The 23,211-nt window shown below is 37.9% G+C and overlaps 1 protein-coding gene across 2 annotated transcripts in view; it reads right to left on the bottom strand.

Moving 5' to 3' along the window:
- LOC113007382 (glypican-6-like) overlaps positions 1–23,211 on the bottom strand; it is an 80,688-nt gene that overhangs the window by 18,611 nt on the left and 38,866 nt on the right. The window contains exons 5-7 of one of the 2 annotated variants that reach the window (XM_026143876.1): positions 10,173–10,303; positions 9,389–9,532; positions 8,375–8,404 (exon numbers count right to left, since the gene is read on the bottom strand). In XM_026143876.1, coding sequence (XP_025999661.1) covers positions 8,375–8,404; positions 9,389–9,532; positions 10,173–10,303 — 305 coding nt within the window. The remainder of the gene's footprint in view (positions 1–8,374; positions 8,405–9,388; positions 9,533–10,172; positions 10,304–23,211) is intronic. The other variant, XM_026143877.1, reaches the window with a different exon arrangement.

Genomic DNA, 23,211 nt, shown 5'->3' with positions numbered 1-23,211 from the left:
ATGGGTGCTCACCTTAAATTTAAGGTGTGAAACTTAAGTTTATTAAGACATGCATGAACCGGATATGATTTTAAAAACATAGTTAGTCTGAAAGGCAATCAGCATTATACAACTTTCATAGATGTAAAAAATTTAAAGCCTTTCACAGAAAAGAGTCATTTTTTTCACATCCAAGTAGCCCTTGTTGTCCTATCACTTAACACTGATCAGATAGATTGGTTTCAGTGGTTGTATTAATCCAGAAATAACAAGAAATCCTAGTGTATAAATGCTAAGTTGGGATGCTGTGTAAAACGTAAATACAATGCAAAGATTTGCATGTCTCATAAATACATATTTATTTCACTATAGGCCATAGAAAAACATGTCATAAACATAAAGGACTGCATTAAGACAATTCACCATTAAAAAACTGCAATTTTGAATTTGATGGTAAATGTCTAAAAGAAGTTGGTACAGGGCCAATGTGGACCACTGTGTATCATCCCCTCTTGTTTTAACAACAGTCTGTAAACATCTGGGAAGTGAGGAGACAAGTGTTTGGACTTCTGGGATAGGAATGTTGTCCCACTCTTGTCTAATATAGGATTCTAGCTGCTCAACAGTTCTGGGTTGTGTTTGCCATATTTTTCCATTTCATGGTCCACCAAATGTTTTTAAACTGGTCAAAGATCTGGACTGCAGACAGACCAGTTCATTGCTCAGACTTTTGTAATAGATGCAGTAAATACTACGTAGTTTAGTCTTAGTTTGTCTTGCTGAAATATGCAGGGTCTTCCCTAGAAAACTATATAAGAGTATATGCTGCTGAAAAACCTCTTTAAATCTTTCAGCACTGCGAATGTGGATGGCACAGTTAACTGAGTTCACAGACAGTGATTACTGGAAGTGTTCCTAAGCCCATGCTGAGATTTCCACAATAGAATCACTCCCAGTTTTAATGCAGTGATGCCTGAGGGCCCAAAGGTCATGGCCATGATATTGATTTTCAGCCTTCCCTTTTGAACACAGAGATTTCTCCCAATTCCCTGAATCTTTTGATGAAATTACATACTCTAGAGGACAGAATTTTCAGATTGTTTACTGTCATTATGCAGTCACATAACAAAATTCTGTGTGGTAATTAGCTTATAACCAGACACGATTAAAAAGACAGAGAATGACAATGAACAAATATACACAATAGGGAAACAATTATAATGTAGCGTTGGCGTTACAAAGTGTCTAGCACATGTATCGGCCCTTTAAAGCGTGAGGTGTGTATGTGTGTCTGTATGCGTGGTAGGGTGGGGTGATAGAGTTCAGAGCTCCGGGAAAGAAGCTGTTCCTCAGTCTGTTGGTTCTTGTTTTTATGGTCCTATACCTTCTTCCAAAAGGCAAACAGTTTATTACTTGGGTGGGTGGGGTCTGCAGCAATGCAGCTGGCCTTCTTTTGGACACGGTCAGCATACACTGAGTCCATGTCTGTGAGAGGATTTCCCACAATCCCCTGTGCTGTTCTCACTGCCCAAGCCAAGTGCTTTCTGTCTTGTTTCGTGCAGCTGCCATACTATACTGACATACTGAGACAGAGGATGTTTTCTGCTGTGGTTCTGCAGAAGTTTGCAGCAGGCTCAAGGGGAGCCCATCCCATTTATGGCTCCTGAGGAAAAGCAGCCTTTGCTGGACCTTCTTTACCAGGTGACATGTATTCAAGCTGTGATGTGAATGCCCACGAACATAAGGTTGTTTATCTATTCTACCTCCTCCCCGTGTACAAGGAGGGGAGCATGTTATGTGTTGTCGACCCCTTGCAGTCACCCCACAATGAGTCTTCTGGTCATGCTGGTGTTCAGGACCAGGTTGTTTGGACATCCTCTCCGTAATGAGCCTCATCATCATCTGATATGAGACCCAGTACAATGGTGTTGTCTGCAAAACTCACAAAGTTATTTGTAGAGTGGGTGGCAGTGTAGTCAATAGTGCCAAGAGGTCTGGGCTGAGTGCACAACTCTGCTGTGCACCTGTAATCAGGGCCAGTGTGGATGATGTACTGTCCTCTATTCTCACTACCTGAGGCTTGTTGGAGAGAAAGTCCTTGATCCAACAGCACAGTGAATAGTAACCAGGCTGTGAAGCTTCAGTGCTAGTTCATCTGTGATTACTGTATTAAACGCAGAGCTGAAGTCAACGAATAGCATCATCAACATCCGTTAATATGCTGCAGGTGAGACAGAGCTCCCCGCATAGGTGGACCGATGACTGTCCAGAACAGTAGTTTAGGATGATCCTCTCAAAGCACATTATAATTACCCGGGAGTCAGTCTCAACAATTTTATTTTATCGAACATTATTCTGAATTTGTTTGACACTTTGTGGAGCCTGTTTTTTTTTTTTTTTTTGCAGATTGGTAAACTGCTTCTCTGAGATGCTCTTTTTTATAACCAATCATGTTACTGACCTCCTCCAGCTGTTTAGCTTTCCTACCTTTTGCTACCTCCATCCCAATTATGTTAGATATGTTGCAGCCATCACTTCAAACGATAACACACGAGTTAGCCGTTTTCATGAAAAAGCAAAATGCCTTTTTAAATGTGACATGTTTTCTATAATATGGGCTTGTGAGATTTCCAAATCATTGCAATCTGTTTTTACACTTTTTACATTTAACCAAGCTTTTGGGGAATTTAGTTTGGAGATTTCAGCTAATCACAGTGAAACCATTATACAACTTATGCAGGAGTTCTGACAAGTATATTTTCGCAGAACCACAGGCTCATAGCTTGCGGTGTTGCTGCCCAAGTGCTATGTTCCCTAACCACTCGGTCATCGGGTCACCTGCCGCAGTTGATTGTTGACTTTGGCTTTCAAAAACATTTGCTCTATGCAGCGGTGGAAAAAGAGGAAAGAAAAAGAGGAGCTATAATTTATTTACAATTATAGCTTTTCCATTTGACGTGTGCACTCATCAAGCGATTTTGTTTGTGTGCAGGGGAAAAAACAAAAAAGTAATTGCTGATTTTGAATATTAAGGAATGTTGAAGAAACAAACATATTGGTGGAGGCATGATTTTACAAGTGCCATTTGTAATGCAAAATAGGGAGCGCTCAAGTTCAGAACAGGGTATTTTGTTCCCCCCTTTTTTCTGTCTGTTGTTACTCTGCGATTTACTTTCCATTTGTAAGATTCTTGTGGCAAAATACCCTTGTCTAATGTGAAATGAACCAGCTCAAACAAATCTCAGAGTTGTGGTAAATAAACCAAGTAAATGATGTTTGTGTTTTTAAAATTCAACAAATTCCAGGATGGGAAGGAGGGGGAGGACTTCTTTTGCCAAATTATTTCATTTATTAATAATCAGTCATTATGTGCATGGATTAATTTTTTTAATATAAAAATATAATCTCTAATATTTCCAAAACATCTTCTGAAACCTATGCAAAAAGAGGGTCCAGTACTATGTGCACAAACTCATGGATCAAAGGCTTTATTTTATTTTTTAGTGTTCCCTACTGGCTCTTTCCACAGTCTAGCCTTGTTTGTGCCCTGCACTCACTGTTGTGCTATATTGCCATACATATAAATTGCGAACCATGCATTACACAAGGGGACAAAAAAGGACCTATAAAACTACACTAAATTGAACTGCACAAAAACTTGTTACAAATGTCAAATTAAAAGCTCCGCTTCTTATCTTTAATGCACCTCTGAGCCTGACAGTGTGTTGTGCCTTTATCCCCTCTTTTGACTTTAAAATCTCCATTTCTCTCCGAGCTTTGAGGGTGTGTGCTCTGACAGAATGTCAGGCAATTAAACAGTCATGGCTCATTGAGCTGGAGGTGGGCCTGCTCCTCCAGGCTCCTCTATAGGCAACAGAAGAAATGAACACAAGCACTCCCTGCCATCCCTTCCTCATTCTTTGACTTGCAAACTTAGCAGTGAATCTAAACAAGAAGTTGTTATCAAAGGACACTTTAAACTGCTGTCAACTTTCACTGGGCTGAGCAGTGTCACTGTCGTGGGTAATTATCTCGTGCCAGAATGTAAACGAGAACAGTGTGTGGGACAACAAAGATGTGTTCTCGCAGGGTACCCAGTCATGTCCCTGCTGCGAGATGAACACATAAACGCAGCCACAGTAATGATGGCAGGAGACAGCTGCTAGCTGTACCTTTACACCACTAAGCACTAAGGTAAAAACAAGGCAGCAGTTTCAGTTTATATATACAGCACATACTGTAAAAATCTTGGAGTAAGACCAAAGTGCTTTACAACTCTACCAAGCTACAGAAGGCTGCTATCGTTTGACGTTTGTGCTTGTGTATTCTTTTTCTTTTCTTGCTTTGATGTGAAGAGAATTGTGACCAAACTTTCAGTGAGGAAAAGTTGTACTGTGATACAAACGTATTTTGGTACAGCACTGCAGCATTACAGCATACAGTGTAGGGTAAGAGATTATTTCATAAACACTACTGGACAGTTGATTTTCATAAATCCATTTGCACTAGAACCTACTCAACTCGATGTGATTTTTAGTGTTTTCCATTAGGTAGCAGTGCCTGGTACAAGGTACTTTTTTCGTATCTGACTGGCCAGTCATCACTCGATGAGTCATGAGAGCGACTCCTTCACAAAAATCAGACCTTTTCCTTTTCTGAAACCTGACGATGAGGAAAATGGCTGCACAAAAACCAACACTGCGGTCCCCGAGAGTGACAAAAAGCCACAGACTGAACAGCTAGTTTACCATCGCCTGTGTTGTATTTGTGTCACATAAAAATGACGTCACAGGACTTTTTGCTGTGTTGCTATAATGACCCATGATTCTCAACTGTAATGGAAAATAATAATACCAAGTAGAGTCGAGTCGAGCTGAGTCAAATCGAGCAGATATTAGTGGAAAAGAGGCTATAAAGAAGTCCTGGTAACTTAAGTTCAATGGACTTTGTTTAACTTTTGTACTATGTGTTCAGTCAAGTTTTCAGAATTAACTATTTACATATATTTATAAATGTATTATACCTAACCTCAGCAGTGACACATATCTAACAAACCAGGAGTACTGTAACATATACCTGCAGGCGGTTACGGTTATAGGCTGTTACCTCAACTGCAGAACTTTGACAGAATCATCAGACTTCTCAGGAGGTAGAAATGTACAAATAAACAAACACTTTGTCACAGATCCACTCGTGCATTTTAGGACAATTTTTTTTCACATGGTCTCGCTTGCCAACATTAGATTACTGGCTGGATGCTAACAACCAGTTTTACACAGTTAGAGGTTTGACAGCTGGAGGTAAAATGCAGGACTTCACAGCAGATGAATGAGACATCTAAAACACATTCACTCGTCCAAGGTACACCACTGCACACTAAATCAGGTATCAAAAGTATATTGTGTCAATATTGTGTCATTGTCCAAATACCTTTGGACAATGACACAATATTTGTAGCTTTGCTTATGCACACCTCCTCAGTAGATTTCAAATCCACCAATCAAGATGTCATTTAAGAGCAGACTTTAATCCTTATTGCAACATTTTTTATAAATCTTCTGAAATTTTTAAATGCTCAAAAGTAATTGAACAAAGACAATTTTAAAGATAAGGACTGTTAGTAATACTTGAATGAAGGTCTAGAGCTCATGGACATCACAACTCATTTTTTCCTTCCTTGAGATGCAAGGACTTTACTGCTTTTACCTTCTGTTTCTGAAAGTTCTAGACTTCAATCAGATCCTGATATTTAATATACAGCCAGGTATTATTATAGATTTTTCCCCCATTGTACTGTAAATAAGTGAACTGCATCAACACACTTTGATTCTGTATGTGAATTTGCTTCCACTTGTTATTTGTCCAGCATTTCTCTTGCTTCATGTTTTCCAAATTGTCTATCAATGTTTTGCCAAAACCAAACAGATTCACAAGACTAAAGATGGGAAAGATCACAACAGCATCAATAGGCTTCTGAACATAAGGGTATATGGGTACAAAAGAGAGCCATTCTACTAACAGCAGTAGGTGCAGTGGCTGTCTTTTGCTTGCTTTTTGTGCAACACAGCATTGAAAAACTGAAGCAAAACTTCACACAAGGATCTTTCCAGAGAATGTTTTAGTTTAAAATGGGATTATGTATAAATAGCTCCTGACTTCATGTCTGTGCATTTTAAGGTTTTTGCATTTTATTTTGTGAGATGAAATGACACATGAAAAAACTGAAAGTTTGGATGTCACTTCTGCTGTGAAAAGACACAAAAGGAAAAAAAATTGCAGTGATAATTCCTAAAATGACATTTTAGGAATCTCATATTTTATGAGATCAGACTGCACAGCTGACCGCTCAATATATATGTCTGGTGTCCAAGAACAAACAATACCCCAGGAAGAACAAAAAACTGCAAGATGAAATAAGCCTGATGAATAATGGCATCACATTCTAGGTTGGGCAGATTAAAATACATTTCTTTGGATCATTTTGGAACCTGGATGTCTAAAACCAGATTAGGAGTACTACAGTGATGACAAAACATGGAAAAAGGAGTATACTGATATGATGTTCTTGAGTATATACCAAATGAAGACATAATTCTCAGTCTCAAGAAGCATCGCATTCCAGACATAACTCGAAATTCCTCATCTATTTTAAAATGGAAAGCAGACCAACACAAGTTAAAAAGAATGATCTTGAATTACTTGGGTTATAGCCCACGCCTTTATAGATGAATTTTTAGTGTTTTTAGTGAAAACATTGTCTGTCTGGTCAGCATCAAGCACGAGGCAGACAAAGTCTCCTTAAACAACTGACTGAAGCAGCTATGTGGTAAAGAGACAGCTATTCCCAACTGGGAATTAGTGGAGATCTAAAATAAAGCTAAAAGGACAGGATATGCCCATCAAATTGGTTGAATTATGCAAATGTTGCTCGATATCTGCTCGAAGTGTTTGTTAACAAATTCACAATAATATTGAAAATGTCAGAGTTAATTTGAGGGCTTGTTTTGGTTCCCTCAAGTTGCCACGAAAATCTGACCAGCATTTTATTGCACAGTATGAGTCAATATAGCTCAGTAGGCATATTTCATATTATGCACATTTGAATCGGAGGATACCAACAGCAAACATATGGTAAATTGACTGGTTCCTTTATTTATTTATTTATTTATTTATATATATATATAAAAAACTTAATACAACGCTTTATACAACATATCTTATTCACCCACAAGCACTATTTTCTAGACTTACATTCTTTCTATCTAACAGTCATACACATTCATACTCCAGTGAGTGCATTGCGAGTTCAGTTGGCAGACTGGAGCAACGAGAGATCGAACCACCAAGTTCCCGATGAGCTACTCTAACTCGTGAGGTAGCGCCCCCACCTCACCCAGCCACACATATCTGTGGCAAGTATAGTTTTGATTTTGAACTGGAACAGTGGACATGAGTTGGACAAAACTAAAAGATAAGTCAAGAATCTTTCTTTATTTTTCATAAGCCAAACATCACATGGTACAGCCTATTATAGAAAACCCACAATTTGCAGCATTCTGTGGCCAGATCAGCATGGATTCCTCAGGCATGTTGATAATAGAATTTTCTGCTCATGTAAACTGGTTTAGTAATAGTATGTCAAAAAATAAGCCCTTGCCACTGAGCTCCATTTTGCGAGAAGCTCTAAGGAGGCTTATTGCCTAGTTATTCGGGAGCAGTCTGGTGCCCCCGTATCACTGTACCATTATAGCTGCTGCTGCTCGTAACACTCCCCCACCAAGACTTCACAGCTCTCCCTTCTGTCAGCTGTGACGGAGCAGGTCATTTGCTGACTGGTTGGGATCCTTGTGGAGTTGACTCTATTAGCTACAGAAATGAGAGTTTTGGACTAGGATGTGTCTCGAATAGATGCGGCGGTTGATGAACGTTTGTGTTGGATCTTGGAGAGGCATCTTGACTAGCTGAGAACACCGTGGCATGTGTTCAACAATCCCTGCGGTGTTAGCCACTCAACTGTAAAACGCTGTGCTTAACAGCTGACACTTCTGATGCCACGATATACCACATTATCAAGCTTCGAAGAGTTTTGCATTAGAGCACCTTATAAATCACAGGAAACATTTTAATGAGAGTATTTGACATTGAATCCCTTGGGAGATGAAAATGAGAGTATGACACTTAGCACACCAAGTGCTGCATACCACTGGGATTTACAAGTCCCAATGCTTGCTTGCTAGAAATCTCTAATGCTTTGAATACAGCATTAGAGGAGTGTGTGTGCATCCCCATCCACACAATAAAAAAAAACAACACAATTTCTCCTTGCAGTTAATGCATAAAACAGTGCAAGATAACGGTCCCAGCAAAAACATAAGTATAAAATGTTGAACCTTACACTGTGTTGCATCGCATTCCAAACAATCCTCTGGTTTGCAGCATAAAGGCAGGGAAACAGAAAATCTTAATTAATTCAGCGTAGGTGGGAGAAATCACTGACGGACATATAACGCTTAAAAGCCAACTGCTGTATATAAGACATCAAAAATGCATCGAGAATGAATTAGATAAAGTGCAAAAACATAATTAGGACTGAATAAAACAAATAGCTCATTTGTTGTTGTGGGATTTCAAGAGCCAGATGGCAAAAAAAGGCTGCTTTTCAAATTATGTACCCATTAACTAAATAACCTATTATTAACCTCACACAGAGAACTAAGACATTCGATTTGGCAGGTTTTAAAAACTATGAGAAATGAGGCTGCCATTCACCAAAACAGACTGAATAATTTTCTCCTTTTCAAGGTTAAATATTACAAGCATAGCGGAAACATTTTGAAAAGATTCAATGCGAAAGGCCAGGTATAAGAGAGGAAGGGTAAAAGGAAGTAATGCTGCAGGAGTAATACACAATCAGAGCTGTCTCTCAGCCAAATTGGACTGCCACCCCCATGTTAACCTTTACCCCGATGCAGCATTTTAGGTCTCAAGGTTCTTTGAGATGGAAATTCATGTATCAAGATCCTATTGAACAAACATACAGATTATCTGACAGAAAATAAAGGTGCGCCTTCAAGAAGGAATTGATATGGTCAGCCTCACAAAAATCTATCCATCTCCCTTCTTCCCCTTCTCTGTTTGCCAAGTGCACGGGGATGAGAAGGGCAGTGAATGCAGTACATCACACCTTCCCATGCCGTCTTTGGGTAAAGCTGTTGATTCGTTAACAAACACAAATCGATAGAAAGGTCTGAATGGAGGACAAGTACAAAGAATTAATTTCCGGCTCCGGGGGCTTACCATGGCAAATCACCAGCTTTAATCAACAGTGTCAAGTCAAAAAGATAAATGATGTTTACACTGAAGCAGTGTCTTGTCTGAAAACAGAAAGCATTGGCTTTTGTCTTCTTACCAGTCTGTCTAGGCTTGTGCCAGTTGCAGTGGTAGGCCTCTCCTCTGGGCTGTAGGGCCTGAAGCGGGCGTTGAACACATCCGAAACACCACGAGCAGACCTAGTGATTCCTGCGGGTTTTGGCTGACCACAGCCTTGAAAAACCTACAATTACAAGAACATGGGTACCCAACTGTCAACAGTTTAAATTACTTGGGATGCAGAAAATAGGTAAAATACACTGTTTGGATAAGGTCTTGTGAATGATTCACCCCTGACTACCGGTGTGACAGTGCTTTACGTCAAGTTGAGGCAACCATGTTGATAGGTGATCCGACTAGGAGCTGTGACCAGTGCTATTTAAGTTTGTTGAGTTAAATTTTTACGGGCTTCTGGTAAAACACCACATATACTTAAGCCATAAACAAAACGGCATCTGGTGCATGGGAAAGGCAACTGAGCATTTAGTTTTGAATTGGAACGGGCATCTAATTCAGTGTAGGCAGAAAAATATTCTTCCTCCTTTCTGTCTACAATTTTGTGGGCAAAGAAAAATGCAGTAAAACACAGGAAACACATTAACTACTGTTAGTTGAACTAAGATTATCTGACCAACTTGAAACATATAATTCAAATACAAGACCTAAATTTGGACTTAATTAGAATGTGTTGTAATCCACACCTTAGTCACAGCCCAGTATGACTTCCAGCAAAGCTTATTCCTCATTTTGTGACGAAGTTGGACTTCGTCAGCCTGTCTGAAGTGTTACTTTGGTTCTTAGAGAAATGTACCTAATTGACATACCCTGTAGGAGACCTGGGCACTGTTATCTTGCATAATCATGATGGCCTCTGAAATCTTGACATCAATAGGCTCCATGACAGATTCAATGTTGAAAGGTCCCTCTAGCCTCTGCGCCACCAGCAGCATGGCATCTGTTATATAAAAAAAAAAAGGTGTGGTGTTGAAGGAAGAAGAGCAAAGGTGCAAACACACAGTTGGTAAAGTGCTCACAGACAAAAATAACTGTCAGTACAGCAACTATTAAAAAAAAATGACTGCACTGCAAGGTCCATCTCAAATTACAAAGGCCTGTTTACGTGCTTGGTAAACGTAGCAGTCCAATAATAGTAAAGAACACACTGCAAGAAAAATACTGTATGATTGACACAATGCCAGAAATTCATTGTGAAAACAGAAACCACAATCATCAAGTACAAAGAAAAGTCTCCACTCATGTCCCTGAATTCATTTACATTGCGGTGCTGCTCAATTCAGTGGTGTGCAATTGCAATGGGTCTTTATTTAGGTGCCAGCTATAACTGCTCACATTTTGTTTATGTGGGTTTGTGTTTCCAAACGCAGTGCATAGTTTTATCTAACTGGTAAATTAAAAAATGCTTTTGAATATTTTTCTCTTTATTTTGAAGCTGCTTTCAGTTGATTGTGTTTTGGGCTCTTTTGGTTTTCACAGAAGGTGAAAAACAACAGAAAAAGTAATAAAATGGTACTAATTGTACTAATGGTGCAATGCTATGCCTACCTCTGATTAATATTGAAGCAATTAATTGACTGGAAAAAATATGTCAACCTCCCTAGGAATTTTTAATTCATTATTTATGAAAACACACACACACACACACACACACACACACACACACACACACACACACACACACACACACACACACGCACACACACACTTCCGTTCAGGTTTAAAAGTGCAGATATGTTTCCTCTCTTTGGCTTACATCTCTGCAGATGAGCACATAAACAAACATGACAATATTTGCTATATTGTCATGGAGCTTTTTACAAAAAGGACACAAACGGTTTACAATTTGCAAACTACTACATCTTCTTTTCTGATTGCTGCACAGTATTGTCATTTACCACCTTCCCATCTCAGACTGCAAGCACACTTACGGAGCATGAATGCTTCTTGAGGCAAATTCAATTTTTATGTAGATCAACTCAATCAAGTCTACAAAATGCTGTTAGGCTCCATGTAGTGAATAGTGCTGATGAGTAATTGATTTAATAGAACTTTTGAAAGCCAAGCACTTATTTACATATGCTGTGAAAAAGGTCAATGGCTCATTAATATTGTGTGGACACAAGCCAGAGGGCCTTGTTGAACATGATACACTTAACATATCATCTGCACTTGTTTTCATCGTTTTTAATGAACATATTTGCAAGCTTTTCAAAAGGATGTTGCATTCACATGATCTAATATGTACAACTCTGTATGGTTCACATTGCACAGTACCTCAGACTAATTAGGCAAACTGCTGTTGCCCTTTAAAGGCTCACTGAGTAAACTGAAACACTGCTAATGTTGATTTATATCGATGTGCTAGAGTCTGTACGGTGGCAGCTCTGAGTTTGACTGCCGTGCCACAGGTAACTGGACATCACCAAACCACTCATTCATAGCTAAAGGCCCATTTCTGCAGACAGTACAGAACATGCATCTCCATCCACAAACCAGAAGGCTGGTTTGTGGATAAGTACTCCACAATTACTTTGTACCTAAATATAATAATCCTGTCATTTGGAGACTTCAGAAACAATGATGTCTCACTGTACATGCTCCATGACTCCCTTAACAGTTTATTTTATCTGTATCAAAATTCCAAAAGTAGCTTGTTGGTTTTTGAAGAATAAATTATGTATTTCTTTTGGCTTGCTACTCCAACCGCCCCACCCATCATAGGAAAATAAAATAATGTATTCCCAAACTGTGAAGGAATAGATAACATTCCATGGGGAACAGACCAAAAATGGCGACTGAAAAGAAAACATTAAAAAAGTAATTGACCTTACACAAAAAGCCAGCTGCAGACATGAGAAAACATACTGTAGTGCAAATATTGTACATACCCCCCCCCCGGACACACACAAAACAAACAAATGAAAAAAAGAATATCTAAATTACACTTTAGTGCTTTGATAGCAGACCTGTCCAGCTTTTCATTCTTCTGGGACCTTAGATCACTAATGGCAGGGGAAAAAAGCTGAGAAACATTAGCTCAGCTCTGCTTCCATTTCCTTTCCAATTATGTCAAAGTCAGAGCCTTTGAAGAGCCCCTCTGTTTGTTTACACTGTGAATTGCAAATGGCCTGTGATTCTTGCTGAGATCTTAATATACAGATTACATCAGTGCCAAATGGTTTTCTACAGCAGCACTTCAAGTGCACAACTGTGTAACCATATGGTCTAAGTGTAAAAAAAAACACCTGCAATGGCCAAAGAAAAAATATTTTTGCTGTTTGTCTATTAGCAGCCATGGCAATCATTTTTAGAAAAGTATTTTTTAACAGCGTACTGCAGTTTAGTTTGACTGCTTTCTTTTTGTGTCCTTATATTCCTTAAAAAAAAAAAATCTGAAAGTAGCATTTCCATATTGTTTGTTATTTAATGTGATTATAATGCAAATTCATTCAACTGCCCCAGGTATGTCTGCTCACAAAAACAAACACAGGTAAAAGTATATCTAAATTCAAGCTTAAAAGCTCTCAGTTGCAAATACTGAAAATTTAGGTCAGCAGCGCCAACTGGGAGCAACTTGTATTTCATCACAGGAGAAAAGAAGAGTGCCTCCAGGATCAAAAACGATGGCAATCTTTCCCAGCAGTGGTGACTTATCTGCAACTTATCAGATGGGCTCAACAAACAGAGAGCTAGCCTGGGAACTTTGTCTTTATACACAGCTGAGGGAAAGCAGAAAGTGTCACGGGGGGAGGCAGGGAAAGAAGAAAGCCGGAGAATAAGATGTGGTTCTGGGTTGAGTGAGGCTAGGACTATAGCTGTGTCCTATAGAGAGATGGGCTCCTGCGCTACATGTGAAAAACTCTGCCTACATGGAGAATTAATGACTCTCATTTATGAGGAGTGCAGGAAGTCCAGTCCACTGTGGCACAGCTGCCACTCTGAGCCAAATTTTCCCTGCATCACTTTTGCGCCACTGAGATAGGCTACTGGCCAGCCAGAGGAAATCTTGTTATCAACACGACACAGCCATGCAAATAGACATATCTTGTCCTATTCTGAGCAGGGGTTTTTACAGCTGTGACTTACTGGATAGAGACACAGAAATCTAAAAGACACCATGCCTCGAAACCACAGCACGAGCCAATTATTTTTACTTCAAATTGGAGGTTAATATTTCAGTTTGTGATATGAAACATGCTCATTTGCCCCGCCTTACTCTTGCCTCTGCCTCTTTATCGAGATTGATGTCCACTTAAATTCAGGCTATGTCAGCCAGCAGCAACCTCCAGCAGACAAGGACAAATAAGGAAAGTGAACAAGCCCATCTATGGCTCTTTGCCTGTGAAGAGTTCCACAGGATGAAAAATGGCTCTAGTGTGATTTGGATTCTGTAAAGCATACCTCATCTGTGGTTCAGTCAACCAACTAATAGTGCTATGAAACAGTATAAAAATGGAAAGGAAGAAAAAAAAAAAGAGGCATATTGTCCCTTGGACACATAGTCATGATCAAGAAAAGGAGTCCTTGAACATAGACATATGTGCACAGCCCAGGGTTTAATAGCCATAAAGAAAAAAAATGTATCAAGTATTATGATTTATTTTATTTTGTTTGTTTGTTTGCTTTTTATATCAAATGTTAAAAATGTCTTTAACGGGCTACTTAAAAAAAACAAAAACTGACCCCTCTTTTCCCAAAAGAGTAGTCTACTTTACCAACTTTTAGACGTTTTGGTTCATTAATCATTTGATAAAGACTATAAAGGCACACAAGGCAATATTTAGAAAAGCTGGGGCCTAAATCTTAACCCTAAATAAAAAAATCTTTTACTAGAGATCATTTCCTCTGCTGCTAACATGAGGCAAAAACCCCCCCCAAAAACAATCTTGTACACATCTAGTGCAAGATTAGATAAGACAGTCAAGATTAACAATATCCTGACTTTTTCCTTAGCGTCCTTAGGAGATTGACAAATCTATGCACACAATTTGGAGTAAAATGTAGAGGATGTAAAATTTCGATGCAGGAGACAGGCAGGATTCACGGGAAGGAAGCCTTTTTATGAGGCTGAGTGCAAAAAGTACACACAAAACAAAACAATATCCAAAAAAAGGCGACACAAAATTAAAACCACAAGTCACATGATGAAAGACAGGACAGAATTACAGTCACTGAGACAGAGACCAAAGGTAACGCAGTACTTTTTATGCCCAACAGGGTAATCAAGAATCGGAAGCAGGATGCTAACGAGACACAGCTGAAGACAATCAAGATGATGACACAAGTGGGGAGATGTAAGCGAGAAACAGAAACTACAGCGGGAAACAGATACATGCATGAACTTCACATATTGAGATTGATACACGAGGAACAAAAAGCAAATGGTTTTGTACCCTTTTAATTGATTTTGTACAGTTTTTTCACTCCTCTAAGGATTTAGTTTAATGATTTATTGGTGTTTTTTATGCACTATAACTAAAAAAAAAGTGAAATTCTTTATCTGAACCTTGTTTGTTTATTTGGTGATTACAAAAAATTGCCTTTTAACCGCTATAGAAAAGCAGTTAGCAGGCAACACAGAGAACTGCCTTCTAATCCGCAGCATTTTTGCCATGTCATTGTGACATATGTTAGCATTTCAGTGTTAGTCCCAGTGGTCTTTTGATCTAAACGCTAACAGAGAGTCAGTCAAATAGCTCAGTCTTGTACAAAAACAAAGCCTGAATCATTTAGCATAATTCATGTTCAGTGATGATGGCAGCAATCTAAAACAGTAGGCAAGACATAAAATGCAAAACCCAAGAGCAACATTGACAATGTACTGCATGGCTAATCAAACTAAGAGACACAATCCGATAACAAGCTATTCACAATCAGATCGTGTTACTAATGGGGCTGGAGATATCATGAAATTTTGTGTATGGTTTGCTGACTGGACTGTTTCTAGTATTTTGCCCACAATTATGTTGAAGCCAGCCTTTCCTGTTCTCACTTTGTAGCCTCATGTTGCAGGGTGCATCACAATGCTCAGATGTGATCTGGACAGGCCATGCAGCTCAGACAATAATAGACCTTGCTGGTTATAAACACACTGGAGAGTATAATTTCTCTCTCTTAACCACAAAATCCCTGTCTTTCTGCAGGTTTCTAATTACACAGGTGGGAAGAGAATATGTAATTAGATCCACTCAACCACATCTTCATGTAACTGTGAGTGATTAGACAAGCAAATAACTATAAAACAGAATGTAAATTAATGTCCCTACAGATGCCAGTGCACACAAACCTCCAAATGTTCACCCGGTGCTGCCTTGAGAAAAGCACAGTATGTTCTACATTATTTGACTTCTGCAGGCAAATGACACACAAGGGTGGTACAGGCTGTCAATACTCGGTCAGAAGAAAGTCCTGTGTAAGGAAGTTATTATGTAATATAGTGTCTTCAGCTCTTAGTTTTAAAGGTTTTCTCACAGCTAGGTTTCTACATTTTATACACACAGACACTAAAATTCACAAATGTCATTTTAGATTAATATTAAAGATAACTGCAATTTCTGGTAAGCTAAAGTAAAAATCTATCTTTAGCAACTTTAAATAGGAAAACAAAGCTATTTCTGTTTAGCTGGCAAATATAAATAATTATTTAGATTTAATCTGGAAACATGCAATTTTAGAGGAAACGGTCATAAAGGTTTATTTGTTAAACTCTTTCAAGGCAACTGTTCTATAATTAATTATGTTTAATTTTTTAATCACCTTTTACAGTGATAAGTTGGCAGTGGTACTCAAATAAGCCATTTTTATGTACTTTAACGCTCGGTTACATTGTTATTCCTGAAATGAAAACCTTTAACACTATTTGTTTTTAATAGTAAAAAGCAGAAATCAATAAGTTTGCTTTTTTTGTAAATCTCTGCGCTAACCCCAAGAACTTATTCGATGACCTCCAAGAAAAAAGGAGACAGAAAACTACCTTTAATATGATGTGTGCCTAATAACACATCTGACTGTGCAATCAGTGCTACTGGTGATTGAAAATCAGAATGTGAAACTCAGCCACGGGTATTTATATTTAGCTGACATTTCAGATCCCGGAGAGCTGAAGTTTAATTGAATATGTAGAGATCTCATATATAACAGGCTATCAATGTCTTCACTTTTCACAAGGCCCAATTTGTAAAAAAATAAAATTATTATCAGTGTGTCAGATGAGTGGCATGCTCTGGTGCTGTTTTTCTTTCGTCCTGTGTGGTCTTAATTTCCATCCCTGAACAGCAGTGATATAGAACTGCTGTGCCTGAAAGCCATTTACCTACACCTGTGGAGTTAAATGGATGTATAATGGCTGTCTGCTCTGTCTAATCGTTGTGGCTTGTCTTAGAACCATTTGGCAAAAGGTTAATAAAAGCCCAGAGCTATATGAATTTTTTTTTTCCATTTGAAAAATGCAGAATACTCTAAGTCTGCAACGATTATTATCACGCAAAAATAACCTGACCATTTATTTAAATGCTTTTAATCACATGTTCTGTAAAGTTCCAGGAAAAGCGTAGCTGTTTGCTTTGTTTCCAGTCTTTGAGTTGATAAGCAGTTATGATTTAACAATATATTAAAACATTCATTTTTCTTTACATACACTTTTGCATGGATGGAACCGTTCAAGTGTGGCATAAGTGGAAATACTTTTCCTCAAGTAAAGACTCCTAATATTAAGATATTATTTCTTGGGAGATTGCAGTCACAGGTTATTTCTTGGCTGTCACGACCATTCACAGAGTTCCATTTGCAATAGTGCATCCACACATAGACAATTTTCATTACTCGAGATGAGTTTTAGCTTTTTCAGTGCAGCTCGCCCACTCAAACGCTCAGTTTTCTTTTCCTTTGTCACATGAGATGAAGAGTTGCTTCAATCTATTTTTAAAAAAGTAATACCATTAAATTAAATTCCAATGAGTAACAGAAATATCGAATCACTAAAGGTGACCATGTCTAAAATGCTTTCAATGGGCAAATTCTAGGGCGAGGTCACCAAACCGGGTCGGATTTGTGTTTGACCCATTCGGTTTGGCTGCCAACTTGCATCACCCAGTTGGCCTAAAATAGAATAGCTTAATTTTAGTGAAATGGAAGCGTGTGATTTCTATCAGTGTTTCGAATTTCTGCTGGTTAGACCATAAAATTCTAATCTTTTCAGTGTCCTTGTGTGTAGAAACTTTTTGTGTGGTCTGAGTTTCAGCCATGGGCTGTCCACTCTCAGTGAGTACAGATTTTATTTTCCCTTTTCTGTCAATATTTTATTCATGAGGATTTTTTTTTAAAACAAAAAGAAAGGGTTTGTTGCTGTCTTGAATTTCAATAAACAATTTGTAGCTGGATACAGTTACCAAGTGAAACAAATCACCTAATTAAAAAGAAATGAGCAGATAGAATCGATAGAGATCACTTCCAATGTGGAGACATTTCTCTCTCAAGAGGGAAAGTGAGCGAGCAACAGAAGCCAGTAAACATCGAGGCAACTAGATTAGGGAAAGAAAAAAATACAGAACGAAAAACAAAAACCTGGCACTGATAAGCAGTTCACGTTGGACTGACTTTAGTCCAGTGGCAAGTCGCTGTAAGCATCTCAATATGCGGGAGACTAGGTTCCATCACAGGTATAATACAATGTGATAATGGCACATATTGCATGATCTAAATCACAGAGCACAATATTTATCTCCAGGGCATGCGATTGTGTGACTGATATTTAAAACATCTGAGAAGTAGGAGACATCAATTTGTGCAGACAGCCTGATTAAAAAATAGTTAAAAACATCAAAGCATTATTCAACAAAAAGAGTTAAACAATGCACAAAGACAAATAAACGCTGTCAAAGCAATGCTAAATAGGCAATCTATCTAAAAAGCAGCATGATCTATGCATCCTACGTGCATCCTGACTGTATTCAGTGCAGCCTTTGATTGTGGTGAACAGCCTGACAGCTGTTCCTCAGTCGCTCCATGCTTCAGCTAATTCGTGTAATTAAAATCTAATCCTACCTTTAATCTCATCAAATTGCTCGCAGACTGCTTTTGAAAAAGGCGTGTTTATTATGATAAATGGTGTATAGAAAGCAACTACAAATTATTTGACAAAATAAACTGTTTTTTCATTACATTTATCATAACAATAAGGTTTTGTGTGGATACAGTAGCTGGCATCTTTTTTCCCATATTGGATGCAGTGAGCAAGTCTTGTCTGTAGGGGTGGAATTGTGAGAAATCAGCAAGGATTTGTTCTCCAGTGGGAACAAACGGATTAGAGACTGGCTACTCAGCAGCAGAGTCCATTTAATCTACTGAATGATTTATTTTGATTTGATTTATTCAGCGTAACATTAAAGAAGAAATAGATATCGCAGCATGGCATTAAAAACGATATTTATTAAAACCATAACTATCCATTTAGTTCCTACATGAAAAATATTATGTTGTATTCACAGTAGAAGCATGGCTGATTGATTCATATGAATGCTATTGTTCATGTTCTGTCAAGTGAAGTTCTAAGAACAGCATCTTTCCAAATTAATGTGAAATGACAACATGATATCAACATATTTAAATCGGATATTAGCGGAGCTTGTGAGAAGCTCTAGCCTCTAAATTAAGTCTCTTGGTCAGATTTTAGTTACTTGTCTAATTAATCTCTTGCTTAGAGGCAAACACAGCAAGCACACGTTCAATGCTATTTGTGTAAAGGAGAGAAAACTTTCAAGATCTCCTCACTGGGATGCATCTGCATTCCTCTGTCTCATGAACAGAAATATAAAGGAAAAATATGATTGTGGAGGGCAATTTTTCCTGTCACTTTTTTAATACTCTAGCCTTAACAGCAAATAATTGTTTTCGAACATAACATCAAAGAAAACATCCAAAAGCGAGGAAGTTGAACCAGTTATTTTTTCTCTCTCCTCCTGTGAAAGTGCGGTACAAAAGTAGCGCTTTCTAAACATTTCACATTTCCGAGGAGCAGTGCGGCTGCTCTTCGTACACACATCTGTTTTAGTTTGCTTCTGGCGATGCCATAACAGTCACTCTCAGCCTCACACTCATATTGTAGATAAATGGAGGTAAGGCTGTGAACTGGCCTTTTTTTCCTCTCTCTCTCTCTCTCTCTCTCTCTCAACTTCTGTCACGAGTTTGAATTTATTTAATCAGAGGGTGTTATTTCCTGCAGTGTTGTGAGGAAAATTGTCACTATCAAGGGCACAGCCTCCAGGTGTAAAGGATTTCTCCCTCTTTGGTTGGATTAGTTCTCACCTCCCCAGTATCTTGAACATAAAGCTGGTCTGAATAGATGCCACAAGAATCAAGATGAATATCGCAGCTTGAAGTCCGCAACAGTATGTGATAGCAGAAGGTGATCTGAGTTCATTCAAACCAAAGCTTCTTATTTCTAAGTAATAGCATAGTTGTGATCTACATGGGATTACATATTACAGTAATTTGTCTGCATGTGTAGAACATGAAATAACCTTCCTGACAATTTAACACCGAGAGACGAGTCAATACCGTTTTTTGTGGTTAGACTTCAAGCTAATTGAAAATCTTTCATCCCATAATGAGCATGAAATGTCAGAGCCAAAAGATATAGAACTGGCATTTAATCTGCACCAGGGAACAATAACCCAATTGACAAGTGCTCTAATAAAGACAAAATGAACATTGCTACAAAATTAATGGCAGAAATGTAAAACTGTGAAATTTAAGTGGCGCCATGTTAGAAATTAATTTTTTTAGTGAAGTAAATGTAGACATTCTATTGGATTTAGGAGTCCAACAGACTTGTTTGTTTTAAGAAAGCAGTCTTACTGGCAACTAACAATAGATAACATTCATGTTGTAATTTATTAGTAAAATTCGATAAACCAGACAGTGCAAATGCAACACAAACATCTTTTTTTTTTTTTTAAATGTATATATTATTTTTACAATTCTCCCTGTTTTTGGCTGATAAGAAATTCAGGTAAAGTGAAATAGTGTCTATATTATCAGTGGGGGTGGGTATATTTATTTGTGAAATCTCCTTCATGCCTTACGCTCCAAGGCTTCATTTTGGCAACTTCCTGTGACCCTGAACAGGATGCATGGTTTTGAAAATACACTGATTGAGATTAACAAGAGATTGACAGCTGGGATAAATAATATATGTGGCATTCTGAAATTGTGATGCTGTTACAGCTTGTGATGGTGCCCTGTTCTGTCGACTATAAAATGTGACAGATGTTTCTTACCAAACAATTTCACACGTTACTAAGCTTCAATGGCTGCAGCAACAGCAGGAGCAAAGGTACCAATAGGCAACCTGCAGTGTTAAATTTTTGATCATTCAATACTGGATCCTCAGTCAAAAACCCCACAAGCTGTAGGCAAAAGTTATTTTTGTTGCTTGAAAATTGCGAACAATCCTCAGTAAAGTATATTTAAGATGCAAGTCATGATTCCTAAACAATATTTTGGTTTGAACCTCAAAATAATCAGTTTCGTTATTTTGATTAAGTAAAAGCAACGAGTTTGAAATTATAAATAATTTTTCTATTAGTTGATAAACAGCAGTGCTTTCAATAACATAAATAAAATTACCGTGTTTTTTGGACTATAAGGTGCATCGGATTATAAGGCACACTGTCGATTTTGTCGATCCTGGGGGTAAAGCCCGGTCTGTTAAAGTAGGAAGGCTGAGGCATTTTCTCTGAGGCATTTGCCTTTTTACCAAAGGCGATAACAAGTTCCAGCATCTCCACCACCCCCTGTGAAAGGTCACAGGCTTGTTTTTGCAACAAATCAAAAGTGTGGACGATGCTCAGTCTAGAATCTTCTGCTGACAGATAGCGTAAGCTTTAAAAGATTTAAAAATAAACTAATAATTAAGTCAAAGTTGATCTAAAAAGGTTGGCAAAAATAATGATGTTAAAAAAATCCCATTACATACCCATAGGTGCAAGTGTGAATGTGATTTGATGTGGATTTGAAAGTGTTTGGATTGTTTGGTATTTGCAAAACCCATATTGCTGGACACTGCAAGGTGCAAAAAACGTCAATAAATCCAAATTTATTTATTTTTTGCACATGAATGACTGATGCCACAGAACATTTTTTCATGTGCACTGAGAGGTCCCTGATATGATGCTTTTGCATCATATCAGGGACCTCTCAATCGGAGTGTTATAAGAGTGCTTCCTTGAATTACAGCTATTCTTAAACAGTTCATGCGATACTTTTGTAAAAATCCATTGATTTAAAGATTAAAGTCTGCACTTCAATCATCTCTTAAATGCTTGATTTTGAATCTACTGTGGTGATTAACAAAGATTTACAAAATAATCCTAATAATCATTGTGGAATCCTTTTGTAGATTAAGCAATTTTTCAGCAACATTTAAATTACTGCTAAATTAAACTATCATCTTCAATATCTACTGCTTAATATACTTTCTTGAATAAAACGACTTTCTGTAACGTAGCACTGAAGGACTTACTGTGAATCAGCACTGAAGCTTTTACTCGTGCAGCTTTCAGTCTGTTTGAGCTGCTCATTGCTTTGATTTGCTGCTCCATACAGTCCCAGTAGATCTCACAAAGACTGGCAAACTTTGTGTAGATAAATCAAGGTCACAACTTAGACCAGATGGTTGTGCACTACAATGTCAGTACAATACTTCTAAGTGTCAAGATATGAGGAGCTGCTCACAAGAACTGAAGTGAACTGGAAAAAAAGAAAAACTTTTACAAGAATGACCTAAGTGTTAGGGCTCAAAATCTGTAATGGATTTATTTATTAGTGCAGATGAAAAAAAATATGCTCATGTTTTTTACTAAATATATTGTTCATATATCAATTCATCAACCAGCCCTATCATAAGAGGATTTGATTATTTTCATTTTTTTAAAGCAAGACAATTACCCAAACCTAAAATACAGAGATATTTTTCAGTAAAAACAGAAAGAATATGATTACTTTTAAATATTAATCTCCAGAAATAGATAGGAGTCATGTATCGTATGCACCAAGATGAAAACAGAAAACTTAATAGCTTGTACTAAAAAAAAGGCAATACAAACTTCTTAATCCATCTCCTGCTCACAACAGTCACATTTTCGCCATCATACTGTAGCTTTTGTTCAGGCCAATGGGCTGAGCCTATCTAGCTGACAGCAGGAACCATCATGCTGGGCATTCTATCAAATACCAAAATAAATATATAAATATTATATTTCTATTTGTATTCGTTGACTCTGAGTTGAACAATTTTCTATGGAACATAACTTCACAAAACTTGGCACTTCCTGCGGAGCATGTCTGCCCCATTACAAGTCACCATTTAGCCCAGCAGGAGAGCAGAATCCCATGAATAAAATCTTTTCACACAGGAATCATGATAGAAGAATGACAAATAGAGCACTTTCTTATCCAAAGGCCCAGCGAGTGTCAATGAAAGTGATGTTGTCAAAATATGATAATGACACGGCACCAGCTGCAGCCTCTCTAAAAATAGAAAGTCCAATTCTGCAATGCAACACAAGGATTTGTATATCCCCGCATACTGATGCAGTCAGCATTTTGACCTAAGCTGCCTTTCAATATTTTATTTATTAATTAATAATATTTCAATGAAATTATGGTGCTACCTACATCAAGAGTTCAATGCTGTGAAAGCACAGAAAAAACACCAAGACAGAAACATGTAATGTCTAATTTCATTTCAATGACTTTAACTGTGTGGAACTCTAATTCACACACAGTACTGTGCAAAAAATTTTGAGTCATACCTCATTTCTCTGTATTGAGCCAGACTTTGTTGTC

This window comes from Astatotilapia calliptera, chromosome 16 (genome assembly GCF_900246225.1).
Source record: "Astatotilapia calliptera chromosome 16, fAstCal1.2, whole genome shotgun sequence".
NCBI classification, from domain to species: domain Eukaryota; kingdom Metazoa; phylum Chordata; class Actinopteri; order Cichliformes; family Cichlidae; genus Astatotilapia; species Astatotilapia calliptera.
This window is presented reverse-complemented; position numbering and strand designations above follow the sequence as displayed.